This window comes from Neolamprologus multifasciatus, chromosome 15, assembly GCF_963576455.1.
Source record: "Neolamprologus multifasciatus chromosome 15, fNeoMul1.2, whole genome shotgun sequence".
NCBI classification, from domain to species: Eukaryota; Metazoa; Chordata; class Actinopteri; order Cichliformes; family Cichlidae; genus Neolamprologus; species Neolamprologus multifasciatus.
Window position 1 is genome coordinate 14,522,567 of NC_140453.1, and position 18,938 is coordinate 14,541,504.

An 18,938-nucleotide genomic window follows, 5' to 3' on the forward strand; every position below is an offset into this window, starting at 1 on the left:
GGGTTTCAGGCTAACCTCCAGGTGTTAGAGACACACCCATTTTCAGTAGACTTTGCTTAGAAAGCGGTTGTGATGATGATGATGGTGCTGGTGAAGCTAGGTAACAGCACAAGCAGGGGCAGGCGGGACCGTCACCTCGCTCTTTGGTTTCGTATTATGGCGAGAAGTAGGTCTAACCTCCGATATATACGGTCTATTTTAATCCCATCCTCTCATTGGCCGGTTCACCTCTGACGCCAGCTCTCGGTACAGCACGCGCAGGGCGGATGACACGCGCTATTTCCCGTGTTAAAGTTTCAGCGGTGATGCAACTCCGCGCTCAGGACAGGTGACACCTGAGTCTTTGCGCACTAAATTGAGGAAGTATTAAAAAAAACAATATTAAAAAACAGTTGCCAAAGTGACAGCGCTCTTAACACGACAACTTACCGGAAAAATAAAAGTTTATGTTGCTTGTTGTGGTTATTGAATGTTATTACACGATTTTCGTATAATGCACGGAAAATTTGGGCTAGGAAATAACTATCTTAAAAGTTTATTTTAAGGTCATAAAAGAGACGCACAGTTTAAAAATAAACCTTCAAATTAAATAATAATTAAATAACAAAAAGATTGAATAGCATAATTTCATCACACCAACTTTAAATAAGAGCCATTGCACACCATACTTATATTTATTTATTGTTATTATCACACTTAACGTTGCAGCTGAGGGCCCTGTGACAAACCACCAAGATTCCCCACTATAGCAGGGAAAACACCCAAAATGCTCATCAAACATCAATGAAACTATTAATGGTTTTGTTGGGAAGTCCCTCAGAGTTCCCTTAGGGTCCCAGGGGCCCCGAGTGGTGACCCTGCTGCCCTGCAGGCGCAAGGGCGGCACACAGGGATGTATGAGCGCCATATTGCGCCTGGCTGGAGCAGCAGCGGGAGAGGGAGTGTGCGGACCCGCCGTGCAAACCACCGTCTCATCTCCGGTAAGACTTTATTCTTATTTCAACACCTCCGTCCTGCTGACCGACCCGGCAGCAAAGCGAGATGGAAGAGCTGCAAAATAAGACTTTGTTTGGTTTTATTTACTTATTTTTGCGCTCGTTTTTTTGTGTTGCACTATACAAAGCAGGCAAATCTCACAACAGGTGTCTTTGGGATTATAATGGGAATGTGGCTGAGGGCGGCGCAGATGAAGCTTCTGCACAAAGGGGAGCATTAAGACAGCGTGGGTTTAGGAGCCCACGGTTTAGTCTTCTAAATCTTTTACCGTGTATTTTTATTAGGAAATATTTTTAGTGGAAAAAGTGGAACGTGTCATAAACTGGTCTTGAGTCGTTTCCCCGTCGGTGTGGGTGTGTACCCAGAGCAGACATTACAGTCCCGGTGAAATATTCCCTGTCTGCCGTCACTTTGTCCCGTTTAGTCACAGTGTAGCTGAGCACTCCTTGCGCTAAATGCACTGTAAAACAGGATTGTTTCTGTTGTCTACTTCTTTCTTTTTAATCGACTTTGTGACGCGATGCAGGCAAATATTGAGCATGAAAGGCTTCCATTAATATGAAGTGGGGTGTGGATTTTTGAGATAATGACGTCTTCAAAATAAAAGACCAAAAACACAGACGGGTGGGGACCATTACGTTTATTAAAGGTAGTAGTTGAGGTGTGTACTAAAGCTAAGCTGCATGGTGTCTGTGTGACTCAGTGTTAAGGTAAAGCAAGATTTCAGTATATCCGGTGTTACATTTCAAAATAAAGTCTTTCAAGCGCGACATTTTTGGTATTCGTTGTTAAAAGACAAGAAATGGCTGTAAGAGAATTTAAAAAGCCAAACAACCAACATCACCATTTTACCTTGTTAATGTGTATAGGTGTATAGGTCAATGTGTATCAGTCTGTTGCTGGCTAACACAGATGGATAACCATCCAGATACACATTCACACTACCAGTTTAGAGTCACCACTTAACCTAACCCCACCTACGTGACAGCGCGTCAGTGATCCACTGATAAGCAGTATGGTAGTGCCCATCAATGGATCACTGTACATTAAATAAATACATCCATTTGAAGATGCAAACATGGGTTTTTATTTTGTTATTCCGAATGAAAATATTTAGGTTTAGAAGTTCCTCATAGACTGACATAGATTTCTCTATTTTGTTTTGTGGAAGGATATTGATAATTCGTATTATTATAGTACTAAGAGGGGTAATAATAATTATAATAATTGTAATAAATATGAAAAATAATCGACGGATTAATGTTTTTTTTTAACCAGTGTCTCAGGGGATTACTAGAAAACAATGACCAGTAAGACCAACTGCTCTTAATTTGAAGGTTGAAAAGCCCACTTCCTATGTTATTGTATCCGGCTGCCGTTGGCTTGTTGGTTTCCAGGGTGATTCATCCTGATGACTGTAGTCCGCAGGAGTGTCGCGCTATCCTCAGTCGGGTTTAAGTAGCGCAGAAGTGGCCGAAACTCGTTTCTCTTCTTTCTCTCTTTTCAGGAAGGCGCAGTGAAAGCCGCAGTCGCTCGGAGTACAGGTCTCTCCTTTTTTTATTTGACAGTTCCTCGAAGCCGGGAAAAGGACAGAAAAATGCCCAAAGCGGTAAGCAGCCCCTTTGATTTTTCTGTATAATTTCACTCTTTAGTTCTGTGACAGGTAGATTGTATTAACTGAATCACAGCAGGTAACGATTACCACACTCTCAAATCTGTCTAATCCTATTCGGAAAAAAATATAAAGAAATGGTTTTATTATTTTTGTATTATGCGAATCTCATAAAAATGTGGTTATAGCGACACTATAATTATAACAGTAGAGCTTTATGAGATTATTAGCTCATGTAAAAATACGGTAGTCATGTTAAAGGAGAATGCCACTGAAAAATTCAATGTCTTACATCTTTGTTATTGTTCTTCATTTATTTTTACTTGAAAGATAAGTGTGAACAGTGTTTAATTTTAAATGTGGTTGCTGTTTAAATGGGTAGATCTATATTTTTAATAGCTATATGCTTTTACTGGATAAGGGTGGAAAGTATTTGAATGCAGATGTTGGGTGGAAAACTGGCAAAAAAAAGTGACTTGCTGTCTATATAAACTGTATTTTATGTAGTTACCATGTATATGTGAACAGGTTTTTAGCCTTCAATTACTCCTGACTCACTTTGCCCCACCCGAGCTCTTACATACTGTACAGTGGCACATGGCTCGTCCTGTATCTATCCCTCTTTGTTATGGAAATGTGTTAGATTAAAGCCTATGTCAATATTTTTCTCCGTATAGAAAGTGTCAGAAAGATATATTAAGCCAAGTTGTTTGCATGAGTAACTCATGCAAGTCAAACTCACAGTTTTAAAGTATCTCAATGGGGAAAAAGGCAAACAGTATCAGAAATAGGTGCAGTTGTGCATTTTGTGTTATTATGGTGACAGGTTGCTGTTAAACAGATTCATATAGGCATGACAATGACTGGAGCCCAGATGAGCATCACTAAACATTTGTCGGTTTGTTTAGAAATGTCTCAGGGTTGTCATGAGCGTCACTGTGGAAATGACATCATTGCTGTCTTGTTAGCAGCAGCACACGGAGTCCAGTTGACACAAAACAGCCTTTTTAGAAAATCATGTCAGAGTATTTTTTCCACAATACCAAAAAGAAGTCACAAGGCCTTTTTTTTCTTCCTAAAAAGTTTATCCTAAAGACTAATTCAGTGTGTGGCCTCATGATTGGCCCAGTCTTTCAGACATGGCATGAGTAAATGTCAGCAGGACACTGTTTTTTTTAGTAAATCTCTTCTTTCGATGCTGTGGGTGGGGAAAGCTGGGAAACAAAACCCACAGCGAGAGTCAGATGAGCCTTATGTTACATTCAGCCTGTTTAATTTCATCATCTATTAGTCAGTTGAAGATTTTCTTACTTAATCATCAGTCTGTGCAGTTTCAAAAATCCCTTTTTCTTCCCCTAGACACACATTTTTGTTTGAGAAATGACAGTTAAAGCTGGTAGTTTTTGTCCCTTCTGCATAAAAATGCACCTTTTGTGTCAATTTAACACATTTTTTTATTTCAAAGACACAAAATTAAGTCTAAAAACATTTAGGAAAGCCCTAATGAACAAATGCGAAGGTATATTTCATTTTAGCTAATGATCCTGAGAAACCAGAAAGGGACACAAACCAAGCCTCAGGGGTGTCATAAGCTCCTACTAATGGTCCCAACCCCATGATAAATGGGTGTAAAAAAATCTGTGTCAAAACCATAGATATAGATCCATAGATTCAGCTCTTATGTGTAATAATTCACAAAAACTCACCAAAATCATCTAACCATCCATCTGCTGTGATACAGTCAGGAATGTAAATGTGAAGTCACAGTCAAGCAGCAAAGGATCAAAAATGCAGACTTGCCTTAAATGTGAATCAAACTGAGAGAGAAACCTACAGGCACTCTGCAACTGTTAGAGTTCCGATGATGGGTGTGATACCAATCATTCCTGCATTGTGTTTTATCACTGTGGGGCAGGACTTCATAGCAGATTTGCGCGAGCAGCGAGGTCTCCCGTTCACCCCTCTGAATTGCACATTATCCAAAGTAAACCTCAGTGCTCCCAGAATTTCCTCAGGATCACAGCCCTGTGACATAATCAACACAAGGCGTGGTTGGCATCACCATGGATGGGTGTTTTCTTCTCATGTCCAGTCCCATTGTTGCTATTTGTTCCTTTTAAATAATTGATTACTCAATCATACGAGGAACACCCTCCAGGCGTGATTCACCAATCCCAAAGTGGTTACAAGTCCTGAAGTCCTTGAGTCCTCATTCTTCAGTTACTTGTGTTTAATGTTGACAGAACGAGCTGGCCTGTTCTCCCTCTCTCTCTGTCTGTGCTGCAGTCATTTATTGGTATATTGCCATGGTGACTCCCTTTGTACCAGACTCTTGTAAAGCCATGCAAATTATGCAGAGGTTAAATATTGAATGGTCATCACTGAAGAATGCACCGTAGCCTATTCACAGTTTAACTACTGAGGTGATGCCCACTTTATTTTTTACCTTAACCTAGAGAAACGTCTTAAACTTGCCACTGAAACATCCAAAGGAACGTTAATCAAATCTCGTGGTTATACAGAGCTGGGAGGGGTTATGTACGCATAGACTTTGGAAACTGGAATAACCAAGTCAGTCAGGCCTCTAAATTTAAAGGGTCTCAATTTCATGTTAGATTTGGAAATGGCACTCTAGGAAGAAAAACAGTAGTGAAAGCAAATTGCTGTTACAGTAACCTTTCTTGCAATGAGCGTCTAACCTGATTAGAAAAAGATAATTTAATCTATCTTTTTCTAAAGATTACCTCCAGCCTGTTCCTTAAAACACACACACCCAGTGTAACCATACAACATCTTGTGCAGATGGAGTTAATAAAGAAGATCTAGGAGACTGCTTTAACATAAAGACTGGAAACTGGAAGGAACAGGCAGCCTGGCTCTGTGCAAAGATTCCACTTGTGAGCCTTAATCCAGGCTGGTCATTTATTTTCACTTCCAGATTTAATGCCTTCTACATTTGCTTGTAGAGACCTTTTCACTCCCAACAGTTGAAACAGTGGTTTCTTGGTCCATTGAGTACCATGAGTGAATTAACACAGTGATAAAACTGTATTCTCTGACATCACAATGTTTTTTTTTTTTTACTTCATTCTTAACCCTTGCTAAACTAGTATTTTGGTATGGATGCACTTCAGTGTCAGCATAAAACATCTTTAGATTCAGGCAGATATGTTGGTCTTCAGTGATTGGGTAGAAATAACCCGGTAGCAAGGAGACAATAGGGGACTGAAACTTGAAAGGGAGTGGAATGAGTTGATTTCAGGTACTTTGTGCACCACATTGCGGTCTGATCGCCTCATCTAATTCTGACCATGAGATCATGTGCACTTGTTACCATGTTTTGGCTCTCACTGCTTAATAATCTGTGTTGCCATAGAGCTCGGATTGCTTGTTAATGTTTCATAGCTACCACTGCGGTGCATCTTCCTCCAGGAGTGATTTGCATAACCTGTGCTGTTACAGTGGGTTTAGGAAATAGAGCTTCTGTTACTAAAATCTTGAAGTCCGGTATTAATATGAGGCTGGGGTATAAATGGTTAATATGAACTGCTGGACTTTCCTCTGACTAAAGTTGCTCTTTGTGGAACTCTGGGTCCTTGCCTGGTGTATTTTTAGCATATGTGTCATGTTTTCTTTACCGCTGTGAATGGCCTCAGTTTATTGTGAGTTACCGTTGGAGAACTTAGTTTGAGATCAGATATTACTCACTCACTGGTTTCCACTGGCTTGTCTCCTACACATATTCATATATTCCATTCTCTTCTGGTTAGGGTGTGTGTGGGTTTTTTTCCCTTCTAGATGCTCCATCTGTAACTGTTACATCTGTAACTGTATTTGTAACACCTCAAACTGAAAGCGCTAGAGAACAGTAATTTAAACAGAAGAAACCTAAAAAATAATACTTAATAGAGCTGTTTTTGAGCGATTCTGGTGAAGTTTTTGTGGTAGGTCATCTGGCTCCTCTGGGATGTAGATGGTGATATTGGAGGCTACTGGGGCACTGCAACTGAAAGGAGAGCTTTGTTTTGCTGTGTAAAGTAAATGCAGTGCTTCCCCTCCTTCTCCAACCTCCAAGCTGTGACTTGAAGCGGGTAGGGGTTGCTTAATTGGGCGAATGACTCAAAACCTTTCAAATTGTACGCACATGTGCCATTAGAGGGTTGAGCTCAGTGCTTCATTGTTTTTATTTTGTTGGTAAAGCAGAGTTTGCTTTGCTGCTGCTGGGTTTTAATGTCATGTGGGTTGACTGGCTAACCTGACTTGACAGCAGCAGCAGACTGGGGCAGTAAATGGGGCATTTTGAATATCCACTGACTTGACTGCTGTGTTCTTACAATATCCTGAAGGGCACAGCGGTGAGGTGCTTTTCCATGCACTGCTGTGATTGGATTTGCCTTCCCTGGAGGATTTGCATGTAACAGTTAGTTGATCAGTCCGTAAAGCTTCATGGGAATCAGCGGCCCTCTGAGTCACCAGATTTGTCGCTGCTCCGGCCCAGATATCCCTTTTCCAGTGGGCGTCATTCAGTTTGTTCACCGCTGAGGCTCAGTGTAGTTCACAATGGACTGGAGATGAAAGATGTCACTGGAGGCCTTTCTCTGTCCTCACTCTGTGTCCACTAACCTCTTTGTATCATTTTCACTGGGCATTAATAAGCTCAGTCAATACCCTGAGTATCTGTGCCTTTTCATAACGACGTCAGTTTTCATTATTCAGCGAAGCACGGCAGTCATATTGTTTGAAATGATTCTGCACGTTAATCACCGGGGTGGATGGCTGTGAGTGGACATTAACTTCTGGGCCTGTAGAGCAGGTTTCAGTACGATGGACCTCCTCTTTTTGTAAGCACAGGTCACTGTGATCAGTCATTAACCAGAGAACTGAAAGACTCTGAAGCTTTGAATAGGACTGAGTGAATGGAGTTACTTCAGTTGAACCATCCAGAATAACATACATTGTGCCATTATTAGCTTGGGAAACTGGTGTAAGCTGTGCTTATGATATATAATCTTACTTTCATGAGTTGGACTTGTCACTGCATATTTTAATCAATAACACCTCCAGTTTTGCAGCACAGTTCCCTTCAATCAGCTGGTCTGTCTCTGAGAAAGCAGAGCCCCTTCTGTTTACTCTGCAAATACACCCCCCTCACCAAACTCACACTGACACACACACATTGCAGCTATGCTCTGCAGCAGTTTAGTATGATTTACCTTGTTTTTTTTTAACCTATAAGCACCCCTCTGTGTCTCTGGGTCAGCATTTGAACTCGTGCTTTTTTTCTCATGTTTTTCTGCAGGTCAATGTTCGCGTCACCACCATGGACGCTGAGCTGGAATTTGCCATCCAGCCCAGCACCACCGGCAAGCAGCTGTTTGACCAGGTAAAGTGCATATCACCTCTGTACTTGACTGTGGCATCAGTGTTGGCCTTTTAAAACTCTATTTTAAAGACTTTGGAAACATTATTATGTGGAAAAGTTAACAATTTGGGATTTATTTTGATATAAAGTCTTTGAATCTTTTAGCCAAGGTGGTGAATATAGTTTGGCACAAAATTAGGAATCAGGCTGAGAAAAGATAGTGGATATACTGGACAAAGATGCTAAGTAAGGAGCTGCTAGGCAGGAAGAAAGAGGAGGACTGCAGAGGAGGTTTATGTATGTATTGAAGGAGGACACGCTGAGTTGTGACAGAAGAGGATATAAGGGGAGTGGGATGGAGGAAAATTATCTTACACAAATTATGACACAGGTAAGTACAGGTGACCGTGGCAATCTGTTAGTGACCACTCTCCCCCCCCCCCCCCAGTGATTGAAGGTTGCCAGGGGTCACTGACTGGTCTCTAAGTCTGTGTGACTGAGGACTAAGTGCTTGCATACTGAGTGTCAAAATCTCACTGTTCCCATTCTTCCTCCTGAGGCCTCATGTCCCTTACCCAAATAAATAAAATAATTAAAATATGTGTTTTTGGGAGATTTTGTTGAGTTTTGCTAGCTGCTTCCTGTTGCTTACAGTGTTTATGCAGCAGTTCCTGGCTTCAGCTAACATTTAATGTTCATACTGTAATGATCGTCTCTGCTGGCAATAAAACAACTAATTACCAACATGTTAAACCTTTTCAGTGCATGCACTTACTCAATTCACAATGTTCAGTCTTTACTTAAGTTAATGCACATTATAAATCAAAATATTTGTCAAATCAAGAATTTTTTTTAAGTTTCCTTTCCAGAAAGAATTGCATTTAGATTAATTTTCAAACTGCTGTGACCTGTATTATTGCACCAGTAAACTGGGCTGTTGTGACTTTCCAGTCATTACTTCTGGGCTTGAAAAGCTGTCCAGCACAGAACAGATTACAGGATCTTTTTCCTTAAAGACTCATTTTCAGCATCAGGGACTGTTATTAAAAGTTTCCGGTGATGAAGAACAACAGCTAAATATAACGCTTAAGATGAAGCAAACATGGAACTTGATGAATATGTCAATCAACTTGATGGTTTATGGCTTAAAGTGGTGAATGAAGTCTGTGTGGCTGGTTACACAGTGTCAGTGCGGAGTGAAAGGTGTGGTCACAGTGAAGTAAACATTTACCTGTTGTGACTGTAGCTGTCTAGTGAACAGTGGTCTTCACTGACTGTAAATTATTACTGGTTGCTTCATTCTTCTGCAAAGCCTTACAGCTTAATTGTGCTGGCATTTAACCTCAGATTTATGTTTCTGTAGTCTTCCATCAGGGGCGAGTTGAGTGTTGATGTAAGTCAGTTTGATATTTTTACCCACTACGGTGAATGACATTACGTAATCATAGCATGTGGCTTTGTTTCTTGTTGCTATTACTGGTCACCTGCCTTACTAAAGAAGACCATTTTAATTTTCACTTTCCTGTTGCTTATGAGGCCATTGTGAAACTCTGTAGCAAAGATCCAAATGTAGATGACGAGTCATTAGTATGAGCTCCTCTGTGGCTTTTACGACAGCACCGGGGGAGGGAAGGTATTGTTTTAGCCACTTCCTGTTTAACTTGTTTTTCAATAGCAAAGTAAAGCCGACTGTGGATTGATTTTTTTTTTTTTTTTATTCAAAGACATTTGAATGCAGTCATGTTAAGTGTAGTATTGACCTAAAAAATCACAACAAAAACATCCAGATTCAAAAATGGTCATGTTTGATGTCTCGTGCAAAGTGGTGTATGAATTACTTGCATGTAGCTGATCAGTTCATAACAAATTTTCAAATAGCAGAGGCATCGTCACTAGTTTTGTTGAAGTAAAGATGAACTAAAGACCCTGATGTTGACCTCTCTTTATTCGCCTACTTGTTACAATGGCTGTAAGTAGGGTGTGCCACAGATAATCATTCTCTCTCTGTGAGTGCCAGAGACAGTTCACAATGCTCTATTTTTATACATCAATACAATTTGCTACTCCAAGCATGGGAAATTATCTCCAAAGCTTTGAGCAACCGTTCACTGTGCCTCCAGGTTTAATGTGTGACAGTAACTTTGGAAATTCCTTAGCCCTGAAGTCTGTTTGTGTCTGATTTAAAAAAAAAAAAAGTATATATTTTTTGAAAGCCTTGAAAGCAGTCGGCAACAGAAAACAGAAGTACCCTCATAGAGTTCAGCAGCTTCTGTGGAAATGCTGAGTAACAACAGTGAGCTCATTCCCAGTGCGAATGTGAGGCCTGGCGTGGCCTGTGTGGTCAGCGCTGATCATAGCCTTCGTCCTTGTCATGCTGCTGTTAAGGAGAAACGCCTGCCACTCCCCTACACACCCTCATACGGTTTCACTTCCATGTGACTTCTGCTTCTTTTCGTTTTGCCTTAAGCCACAGTTAGGAAAATCACTGCCACTGCATTTTACAGTAGTAGCAGTGGTTAGTTAAATCTGGCCACGTTCGGCCTCCAGATACTTTCTCCTGCGTTGGTGTGGTTTCGACAGATTTTCAGCTTCAGCTCTGTAGAACTGGTTTGGATCAGTTAAAAGCTGGAGGGACAATTGCTGTGAAGCAGCTGAAATCATGGCAACGTTTTTAAACAGTTCAGCAATGTGTTAAACCGAATCCAAGTCCAAGAAATATGTCTGACAGGTGGCAGCAGAACAATGTGGCACCCAACACCATATGTCAAAGATTCATACAAAAACATTGCTGAGTTCCTTGTCAAGAGAGGTAACATGTTCCAATGTGGGATGTTTGTGGTTGTGTTATGGTAGAGCTATTCTTAGTTATTAAAATGAGCAACTCTAGCTTCTCAACACTCCCTTGGTCATGGTCATTGTCATTTGCCTCGAACCGGCACTCCCACCTCAGGGCACACTCCATCTTTATTGTGGTTGGTCCTTGTTTGGGGGGAAACCTCTCCCTTCCCCGCCTCAGTCACTTGAACACTCTGGGTTAGTCTGCCTGGGGGATCCAGTGAGTAATGCTTTTTCAGGCCAGTGGCATTCCTGTCTTTTACCACAAGGCCTGAGCTCCCATAAACCAGTAGGAGAGACTTTCACTCAATGTCTGATTGCTTTTAGCGTTAACCTGACTGCTAAATATTTCACAGGTGTTTTCCCCCTCTTTTCTTAATCATTGCCAGAAAAATGCAGAGCTGTCCTGGTTGCCTCTTTGGCCTCTTTGGTTTTATGTATGAAAATTAACTTATTCATGCTGGTTAATGTCATCAAGAATTTTTTAGTAAAACCATCCACAAGTTAGCCAAAAGGCATTCGATTCAGCACTGAAAAAGGCTCATATGTAAGGTAATAGTCATTAATTTAAAAGTCTGAAACATTTTGTCATTTTTGCTACGGACAGAAACATTAGGAGACATTACAGCCTCGTAACTAAAGCTGGGATTCAGTGTTAGCCCCATACTGCAGATCACCTGCTTTACGATGCTTTATTTCAGTGTAACTTAAAGATATAAACTTGACAAAGTGCTAACAGAGAGCTTCCTGGGTAAAAATTCAGTTATGTGAATATCCTGTCTGGCAGGTAGGACGTAACACATTCTCTGAAAGAAAATTAGAAATTGTCATTCTGGATGAGAATCAGGCTGATCATTAGCAAAATAAAGAGTTTTCAGTTAGTGCTGCCTAACTAGTAGCAAATATATAAGCAGATTTCATAAGACTTTAGTGCTAGCAAGGTGAGGGCAGACAATTCCTTAAACCACACAGAGTATTTGCAGTAGTGAGAACTAGGGAAAGTGTCTTGTTTTCTGCAGTGCACTGCACGTGAGGAAGAGTAATGGCCTCTTGTTTGGGTGTGCCTGCCTTAAACCTGCATTCTCTCTAGTGGCCCACAGGGGGCGACTCCACTGGTTGCAAAAAGTAGTCCAGCTACATTAAAGTCTATGAAAAGCTACCCTTTAACTCAGTTGATGATTAACTTCAGTAAACACTTTCCTTGTGAGTTTGTGGTCTCAGTTGTTAGTTTCAGTAAATATAATCCAATGATTGTTTTTGTGAATGATGATCCCATCGGAGTCAAAAAGTGCAGTAAAGCAGGGTGTGCTTTAGGGTGGGCCACTGTTGTGATAAGCATGTGGTGTCTTTGGTTTGTTTGTCAGATTGACTCCACCAATACCAAGACAGTGATAGTTAAAACACTGAGAGACTTCAATACAGGACTTCAGTAATGTAATGTTACAGTGATGATGAAGCTCATTATCTCATAATGAACTAGTCTAAGCCATTGCTAAAACTTAAACAAATAGTCAAAGGATTCAGTCTATTAATTCATTTTCTACCACTTTAGCCCTATATCTGTCTTACTGGTTTTACTTTATAGTTTTAACAGTAAGGTATTGTGACCATATAGGATTTTGTTTAATGTTAAAAATGTAATCAAAAGGCTTAAATTGAATTTCCAAAAACCTTGAAGCTAAGTTTCTAACTGGAATGTTTTACTCGGAGGGAATATGTGCTACACTCGGGTTTCAGAGCTCTTGACGGATATTGAGGTAAACTAGCAGCAACCCATTAAAGTCGAGGCAACCTGCCAAATCACCCTGCTGCGAAGTCAGTCCACTAAACCGTGTCCCCAGGTTCAGATTTAATCCACCTCTAATGAACTGTATTATTTTCAAAATCCTTTGTCAGCAGGTGTCTGTAACTTGTACAGCATATTTTGGAAGCTAGTTTATTTTTTTAGGCAAACCACAATGTTGTTGGTAAGCTTATACGGATTACTTCAACGACAAAGTGGTATCAGGGATTTCTTCAACTGAATGTGAAACAGAAGCTCATTTAGGTATATGTGTCGCTGTTCCTTCTGGTATCTCTCCCTCTCAGTCTGTGGACTCCAGATCTAAAAGCACCATGAAAGGACCGATTGTTTTCTCAAGCCTTATGAGTTTCACTACAGGTGAGATGCAGGCTGAAGTGCTCTTGCTCTCTTATTCCAGGCTCTTGTCTTGTTGCTGCTGCACTAAATACAGTCCATCTAAAGGTCTAAAACAAAGCCAGTCTTCTTTCATTCAGGGACTTGTTGATATCTATCAAGAAGAGAAAAACATTGTGGATTTAGCTAAGTGTTGCATTTAATCAAAAGAGTCTTGTTTTGCTGCATGATTACTTATTAATATTGAATGATCCTTAAAAATGATATTTTCCAGTTATTATTGTGGCGATTTACTTATTGTCTTAACTGTGTTTTTTGTGATTTAAAAGAAAATGTCCCTCAGGGATCCTCAGAGACCAGTGAGAATACAGTGAATGGTTTTACAGTGGTTCATGCCCAGGATCTTATGTGGCCAGAGGGATCAAACATGTAGCATTTAAGAGCGTACCTTTGTTTGTCCTGGCAGTGTCTAACTGCATTAACTAAAGCCTGAGAATGTGTAATACTATGAGGGCTGTCCACCAGATTACTGTGGTACCTGAGTATGTCATCTTAAGGTTAGATTGTATAGACTTTGCCGAAGGTTGAAAATCCTTCAAAGGCCTTTTCACAACTCGTCATTGTGAGAGGAGAAAAATTACAAGTTAGTGTGATTATGTGGAAAATTACAAGGCATGAAGGCCACGATCTTTGTATTTTTCTGAAAATGAAAAACTTTGTGTCACATCCAGTTAATAAAAATGTTATTAAGCTACAAAAAGATTTCTGTTGTAGTGCGTTAGGCGATAAAAGGAATAGCTGTTGTAGCTCTGCTAAATCTGAGTGCTTTCTGTTTCTCTGTGCAGGTGGTAAAAACCATTGGCTTGCGTGAAATTTGGTACTTCGGGCTTCAGTATGTGGACGGCAAAGGTTACAGCACTTGGCTAAAACTGGACAAAAAGGTAAAACCCAGGTTTAAAATATGTTTTTTTGTGTGTGTGTATTGATACTTAATTGTGAATGATTATTATTATTGATAATGCCAAACCTGTGTCTTATTTATACTTTGATGGGCACTTTCCTTTTCATTACATGGTACCTGATTCCTGCATACTGTGCGTGTATGTCATGTCTGCTTGGCTCCTTAACACCCTTCCCTTTTGATTAGTATGGAGTAATAGAGAAAGAATGCATTGTTCTGAGGGGGCGATGTATTCAAAGGTCTCTTGTTTGCCTTTCATTCAGTCAGTAGCTGCTATATTGCTATATGTGTAATATGACATGGCACCTGGTTTCTGTGTGCTGCGGTGGCTAAGGAGGGTGGAAGGGGTGGAGGGGGTCAGGGCTACATGTTATCAGCTGGAGGTGGATTATTTGACAAAGAGTATGAACTCTTTGTGAACCATAGCTGCCTCTGTTATGTTCCTCTCTTTCCCTGAGTAAACACACTTTACCTGGCCTCGGCTCAGTGTTGATCTGCATTATCAAACGGACAAAAACAGTCTTGTGAAAAGCACACATTTGCCTGACAAACAAAAGATCCCTGGTTCGATTCCGTGGGGGGACCTAGATCCTTTTTGGGGTTGCGTCAAGAGGGCATTAGGTTTTTAAAATGAAAAAAAATCTGCCAAATCAAACGTAAAGCTTGTGAATAAGGGAGCAGCCTAAAGAAAATCAGCCAGGTGATAAAGTCATATGTCCATAGTCCACATGTTCAACTCTGCAGCTGATCCTGTCCTAATAATCTGATCTGACGATAATTGATGGATTCCAAATTTGAACCACTAGTTGGGTGCTACTTCTGAATCTCAAACTGAAGCAAGGAGGGAGGCACCATGTTTTTACATGAAAGAAAAATGTGTGGGATAATTTTTGAAATGTACACCAGCCTCTTTTGGCTCCCATGAGGAGGGTTAAGCTCAGAGTTTAAAAATAATGTTCAGTACACCGATCTTGTTTATGTCTAATAGATTTGAAAAGAAAGGTTATGAGTAATACCTTTCTGAATGAAACAAATGCCAGAAACGATGCTAATCTGTCCTGTCAATTTATAAAAAAAATTTCGAAGAGAGAGGGAAAGAGAGAGAGAGAAAGAGAGAGTTATACTTGCCTCAGTCAGCAGCAGCAAACTGTACACTGTCTGCTGACAGTGCAGCTCATCAGCACAATGCAATGATCAAACTGGAATATTCCTGGTCCCATTCTCTTCACCAAGACTGCCCGGTTCCTGTTTTGAAATGAGAGGAAGAGGTGTATTGTGTAAACACACACTGTAGCTGGGAGTTAATAAAGTTTATTTCGACTAAATGAAAGGGCAGATCCCCCTTTTAAGGTCATTACAGTGCAATGGGTTTCATACGGTTTAAAGTGTGGATCAAATCCATTATTTATACCACTGATTGTGATTGTTTTGTAGCCAATAATAGTAAATTTGTTAGAGAAACTGTTTTTAATACCCAATACCCAAGGGCATTGTAAAGCGCTTTGGGTGCCTTGAAAAGCGCTATATAAATCCAATCCATTATTATTATTATTATTATTATTAAAACATGCTTTTATAGCGTCATGATTCACAGGATGATTCTTGCAACAGAAAGTCTTGATTTACACTCTGACAGTTCTGGCATTTATATAGTCCAGTTTTACAATTTGAAACTGAAGTCACAGCTTGACAATCATTTTGAAAAGTTGAATGAAAATGAAAACCTGTCCATAAAATTACTTGGAATACTTTGAGATAGCAGTTGCTTAGATAAGATATCAGCCTCTTATTTAACCAACTTATCAAGGCAGTAAGTGAGTATGTTTATTGTATAATTTCTCCCCAGGTGTCATCTCAGGATGTGAAGAAGGAGAACCCCCTGCAGTTCAAGTTTCGTGGCAAGTTCTTCCCTGAGGACGTTTCTGAGGAGCTGATCCAGGAGATCACCCAGAAGCTCTTCTTTCTGCAGGTGAAGGAGAGCATCCTGAGCGACGAGGTCTACTGCCCACCAGAGACAGCCGTGCTGCTGGCCTCCTACTCTGTTCAGGCCAAGTTTGGAGACTACGATAAGGATCTCCACCGGCCTGGGTACCTGGTGTCTGAGCGCCTACTGCCACACAGGTGAGATGTGAGCTCAGAGCCACTAATTGAGACTTGCAGACTTATTAATCTAAATCACTTGATTGTCCTTTTTTGCTTTTAATGGGGAAAATGTCTTCGAAAAAAGGAAGTAGCATGCTTAAAATCAGCAGCACTGGTTGAACCAGCTCCAAAGAAAATCATAGTGTCTCCACCCAAAGAAACAAAAGAGGAGATGGATTTTATTGAGGAAACATTGTTTCTAATTAACAATGAGTCAAGAGCAAATTATGCATGTAATCTGTTTAGATTGGCTCTTGGATTTTAAATGTGAGTGGGTATGTCAGGGATTGGCACTTTAAATGTCTGGGCGTAATGCTTTATGTGTCTGTCCCAAAGGTGTAGAGATTGTTGCAAAACTAAACAACAACGTGCTGCCTTGTACTGAACCTAAGCAAGAAATTTGAAATTCTTCTAGAAATCTACAACAACAAAAAAAAACACGACTGCAGCTCTAAGTCCCTCCAACCACACAGACATGAACATATATGCATTAGGATGGAGCGTGAAGTCCAAAGTAATTCAACAGCATTTTGTGCTTTTTACTATAACTTTGATGCAGGATAAGAGAACAAAATTCCCAGATCAGCCAGAGGGTTGCCATGTTATGCTATCCCATAGCATATAGTTCCACTTTATACCACAGAAACTGCATGAAAATAGCATATTTCTACATTTCTCTGTTTCTGTCTACAGAGTCATGGAACAGCACAAGTTATCCAAAGATCAGTGGGAGGAGAGGATCCAGGTGTGGCACGAGGAGCACCATGGGATGCTGAAGTGAGTTACTGCTTTTCTGCAGTTCTGTTAAGAATTATTTTTGTGTAATCCTGCATTACTAAAAGGAATTGTGGTTTTCATGTCCTGATCTTTGCCTGTTCTTGCAGGGAGGATGCTATGCTGGAGTACCTGAAGATCGCCCAGGACCTTGAAATGTACGGAGTCAACTACTTCGACATCAAGAATAAGAAGGGAACAGAGCTGCGTCTGGGAGTGGACGCCTTGGGACTCAATATTTATGAGAAGGATGACAAGTAAGCGCAGCTCCTTCAAGTACATGGCCTCGGTGTTGGTGTCTCTTCTTGTTGTTGGAGTAGCTGTGGCCCTGGGGTGGCTGTGGCTCAGGAGGTAGACCAGGCCATCTACTAATCAGATTGAACCATCACTATCAATCTGTGGTGTGAGTGTTAAGTTTAGAAAAAGGGCTTAAGACATGCTGTATAAAGCGCTTTGAGCGCTCAAGTAGAGTTGAAAAGTGGTGCATAAGAACCAGTCCATTTACCATTTGCACAACTAAACTGGCTGAGCCAGGTTCATGTCTGTGCTTAATCACTGTTCCTGTTCTACAGCAGGCAGTATGACAAGAATAACAATGAAGACACGGGAGATACAGACAGTTATAAATTTAAAATCAGCAGTTTACTTTGAGTCAAAAGTCTGCTGTGCAGGTCAAATAATAGGTTCTTATTTGGAGTTCTTTGGGGTTTTGGACCACAAGTTGGCACATAATGTGGTTTCATGACTTTAGTACTTATTTTTTGACTGCCTCAGGTGACTGTGACCTAATCTCTTTTAGAGATAAAGGTTATCAGTTGGTTGTAGAGGTTCACTTCATGCTCTACATAATTCTGAATGGTAAAAAAATCTCCTGACGCATTTTTGGGCCATTTAAACATGCAGATGATATACAAAAGCTGCAGACATTTTGCCTCGCCTTTCATTCCATCTGATTCAGTTCTCGTTCTCACCTTTGGTAACACTGATATAAACTTGCTTAACCAGGCTAAAGTGCACAGTTAATCTCTAACCATTTTTTCTGTTAAAAACAAACAAATAAAACAAAGTAAATGTTTGTATTTTTTCTATCCTTTGATCAGTTTGTGGTGCTGTGCTTGAAGGCAGACCTACTTTTTGAGAGATCCAACTCACACTGGTGATTGGGTGTTTCCACATTGCTTTCTGGCATTGCTTGTGATTTTCCACTTTGTTTGTAGGCCAAGACACTTTGGGAGATAATCACCGTCTGGTTTGGTGAAATGACTTCTGAGATCCCCTGTGGCCTCCTGTGTGTGGTTACTGGAGTGAAGTACACTGTGTTAAAGGGGCACTCCATCCCAGATGACTTGCATTTCAGTCACTGACCCCGTGCTTGGAAAAGCTGCCAGCTTTGGCTTCGATTGTCGTTCTTCACGTATTAAGTTTGTCTACTTTCCTGCCATGCAGTGGGGTCTGCTATGTCTGTGGAACAAATGAGCACAGCACAATGGTGACGTTTTAAAGAGAAAGCTTGGCATCTCAGCTCCCTCATCAGGCCTCTAACTGAACATTTACAAGCTTGGTTTATTGTCTTCTCAAATCTAAATGAATTAATTACCCTTACTGCCATTGTGTTTGAGTCATTCCTGCGCTTCATTTCACTTTAAGTCTAATTTAACAGCTTGAGGTATGAAACCTCCAAGAAGAGAGCAAATATATTGTTAGGAATCAGACCAGGTCTTGTGTGAGTGTCTCTTTGTGCGCTCGCTGGGATCAGCATAAAAATGCCTCTCCTCCATGGTGCCCTCTGCTGTAACCATGGCTACGCCGACTGGTTTTTCAAGCTGTGCAGCACTTAAGAATGCGAAGCAAACCTACAACACTGTCTCTCCAATGAGGGCAGCCGGCCCACAATGCAACAGTGCAGCCAAGGTTTCACCCAGGCTGGAGCTGGATTAACTCCTTCTGCTCCTGCTGCTGTAGCTCATTTTTAAAGGGCAGTTTTTGCTTTTTTTCAGCCAAAGCTTTGTCTTTAGCAGGCAAGTGCAGCCTCACACACTAAATTCACTTTTTAGCATTTAGGAGTTAAACGGGTGTAATAAATAGATTCTTAATTGGCCTTAACTGTGTAGCACTGAAT

General features: G+C 40.7%; 1 protein-coding gene across 1 annotated transcript in view; it reads left to right on the plus strand.

Moving 5' to 3' along the window:
* Window positions 1–861: 861 nt before the first annotated feature.
* Window positions 862–18,938, plus strand: part of ezrb (ezrin b) — a 31,288-nt gene continuing 13,211 nt past the window's right edge. The window contains exons 1-7 of the mRNA XM_085132597.1: window positions 862–980; window positions 2,504–2,605; window positions 7,908–7,991; window positions 13,788–13,883; window positions 15,750–16,024; window positions 16,739–16,822; window positions 16,930–17,076. Of these exons, the coding sequence (XP_084988723.1) occupies window positions 897–980; window positions 2,504–2,605; window positions 7,908–7,991; window positions 13,788–13,883; window positions 15,750–16,024; window positions 16,739–16,822; window positions 16,930–17,076 (872 nt within the window). The 5' untranslated portion in view covers window positions 862–896. The remainder of the gene's footprint in view (window positions 981–2,503; window positions 2,606–7,907; window positions 7,992–13,787; window positions 13,884–15,749; window positions 16,025–16,738; window positions 16,823–16,929; window positions 17,077–18,938) is intronic.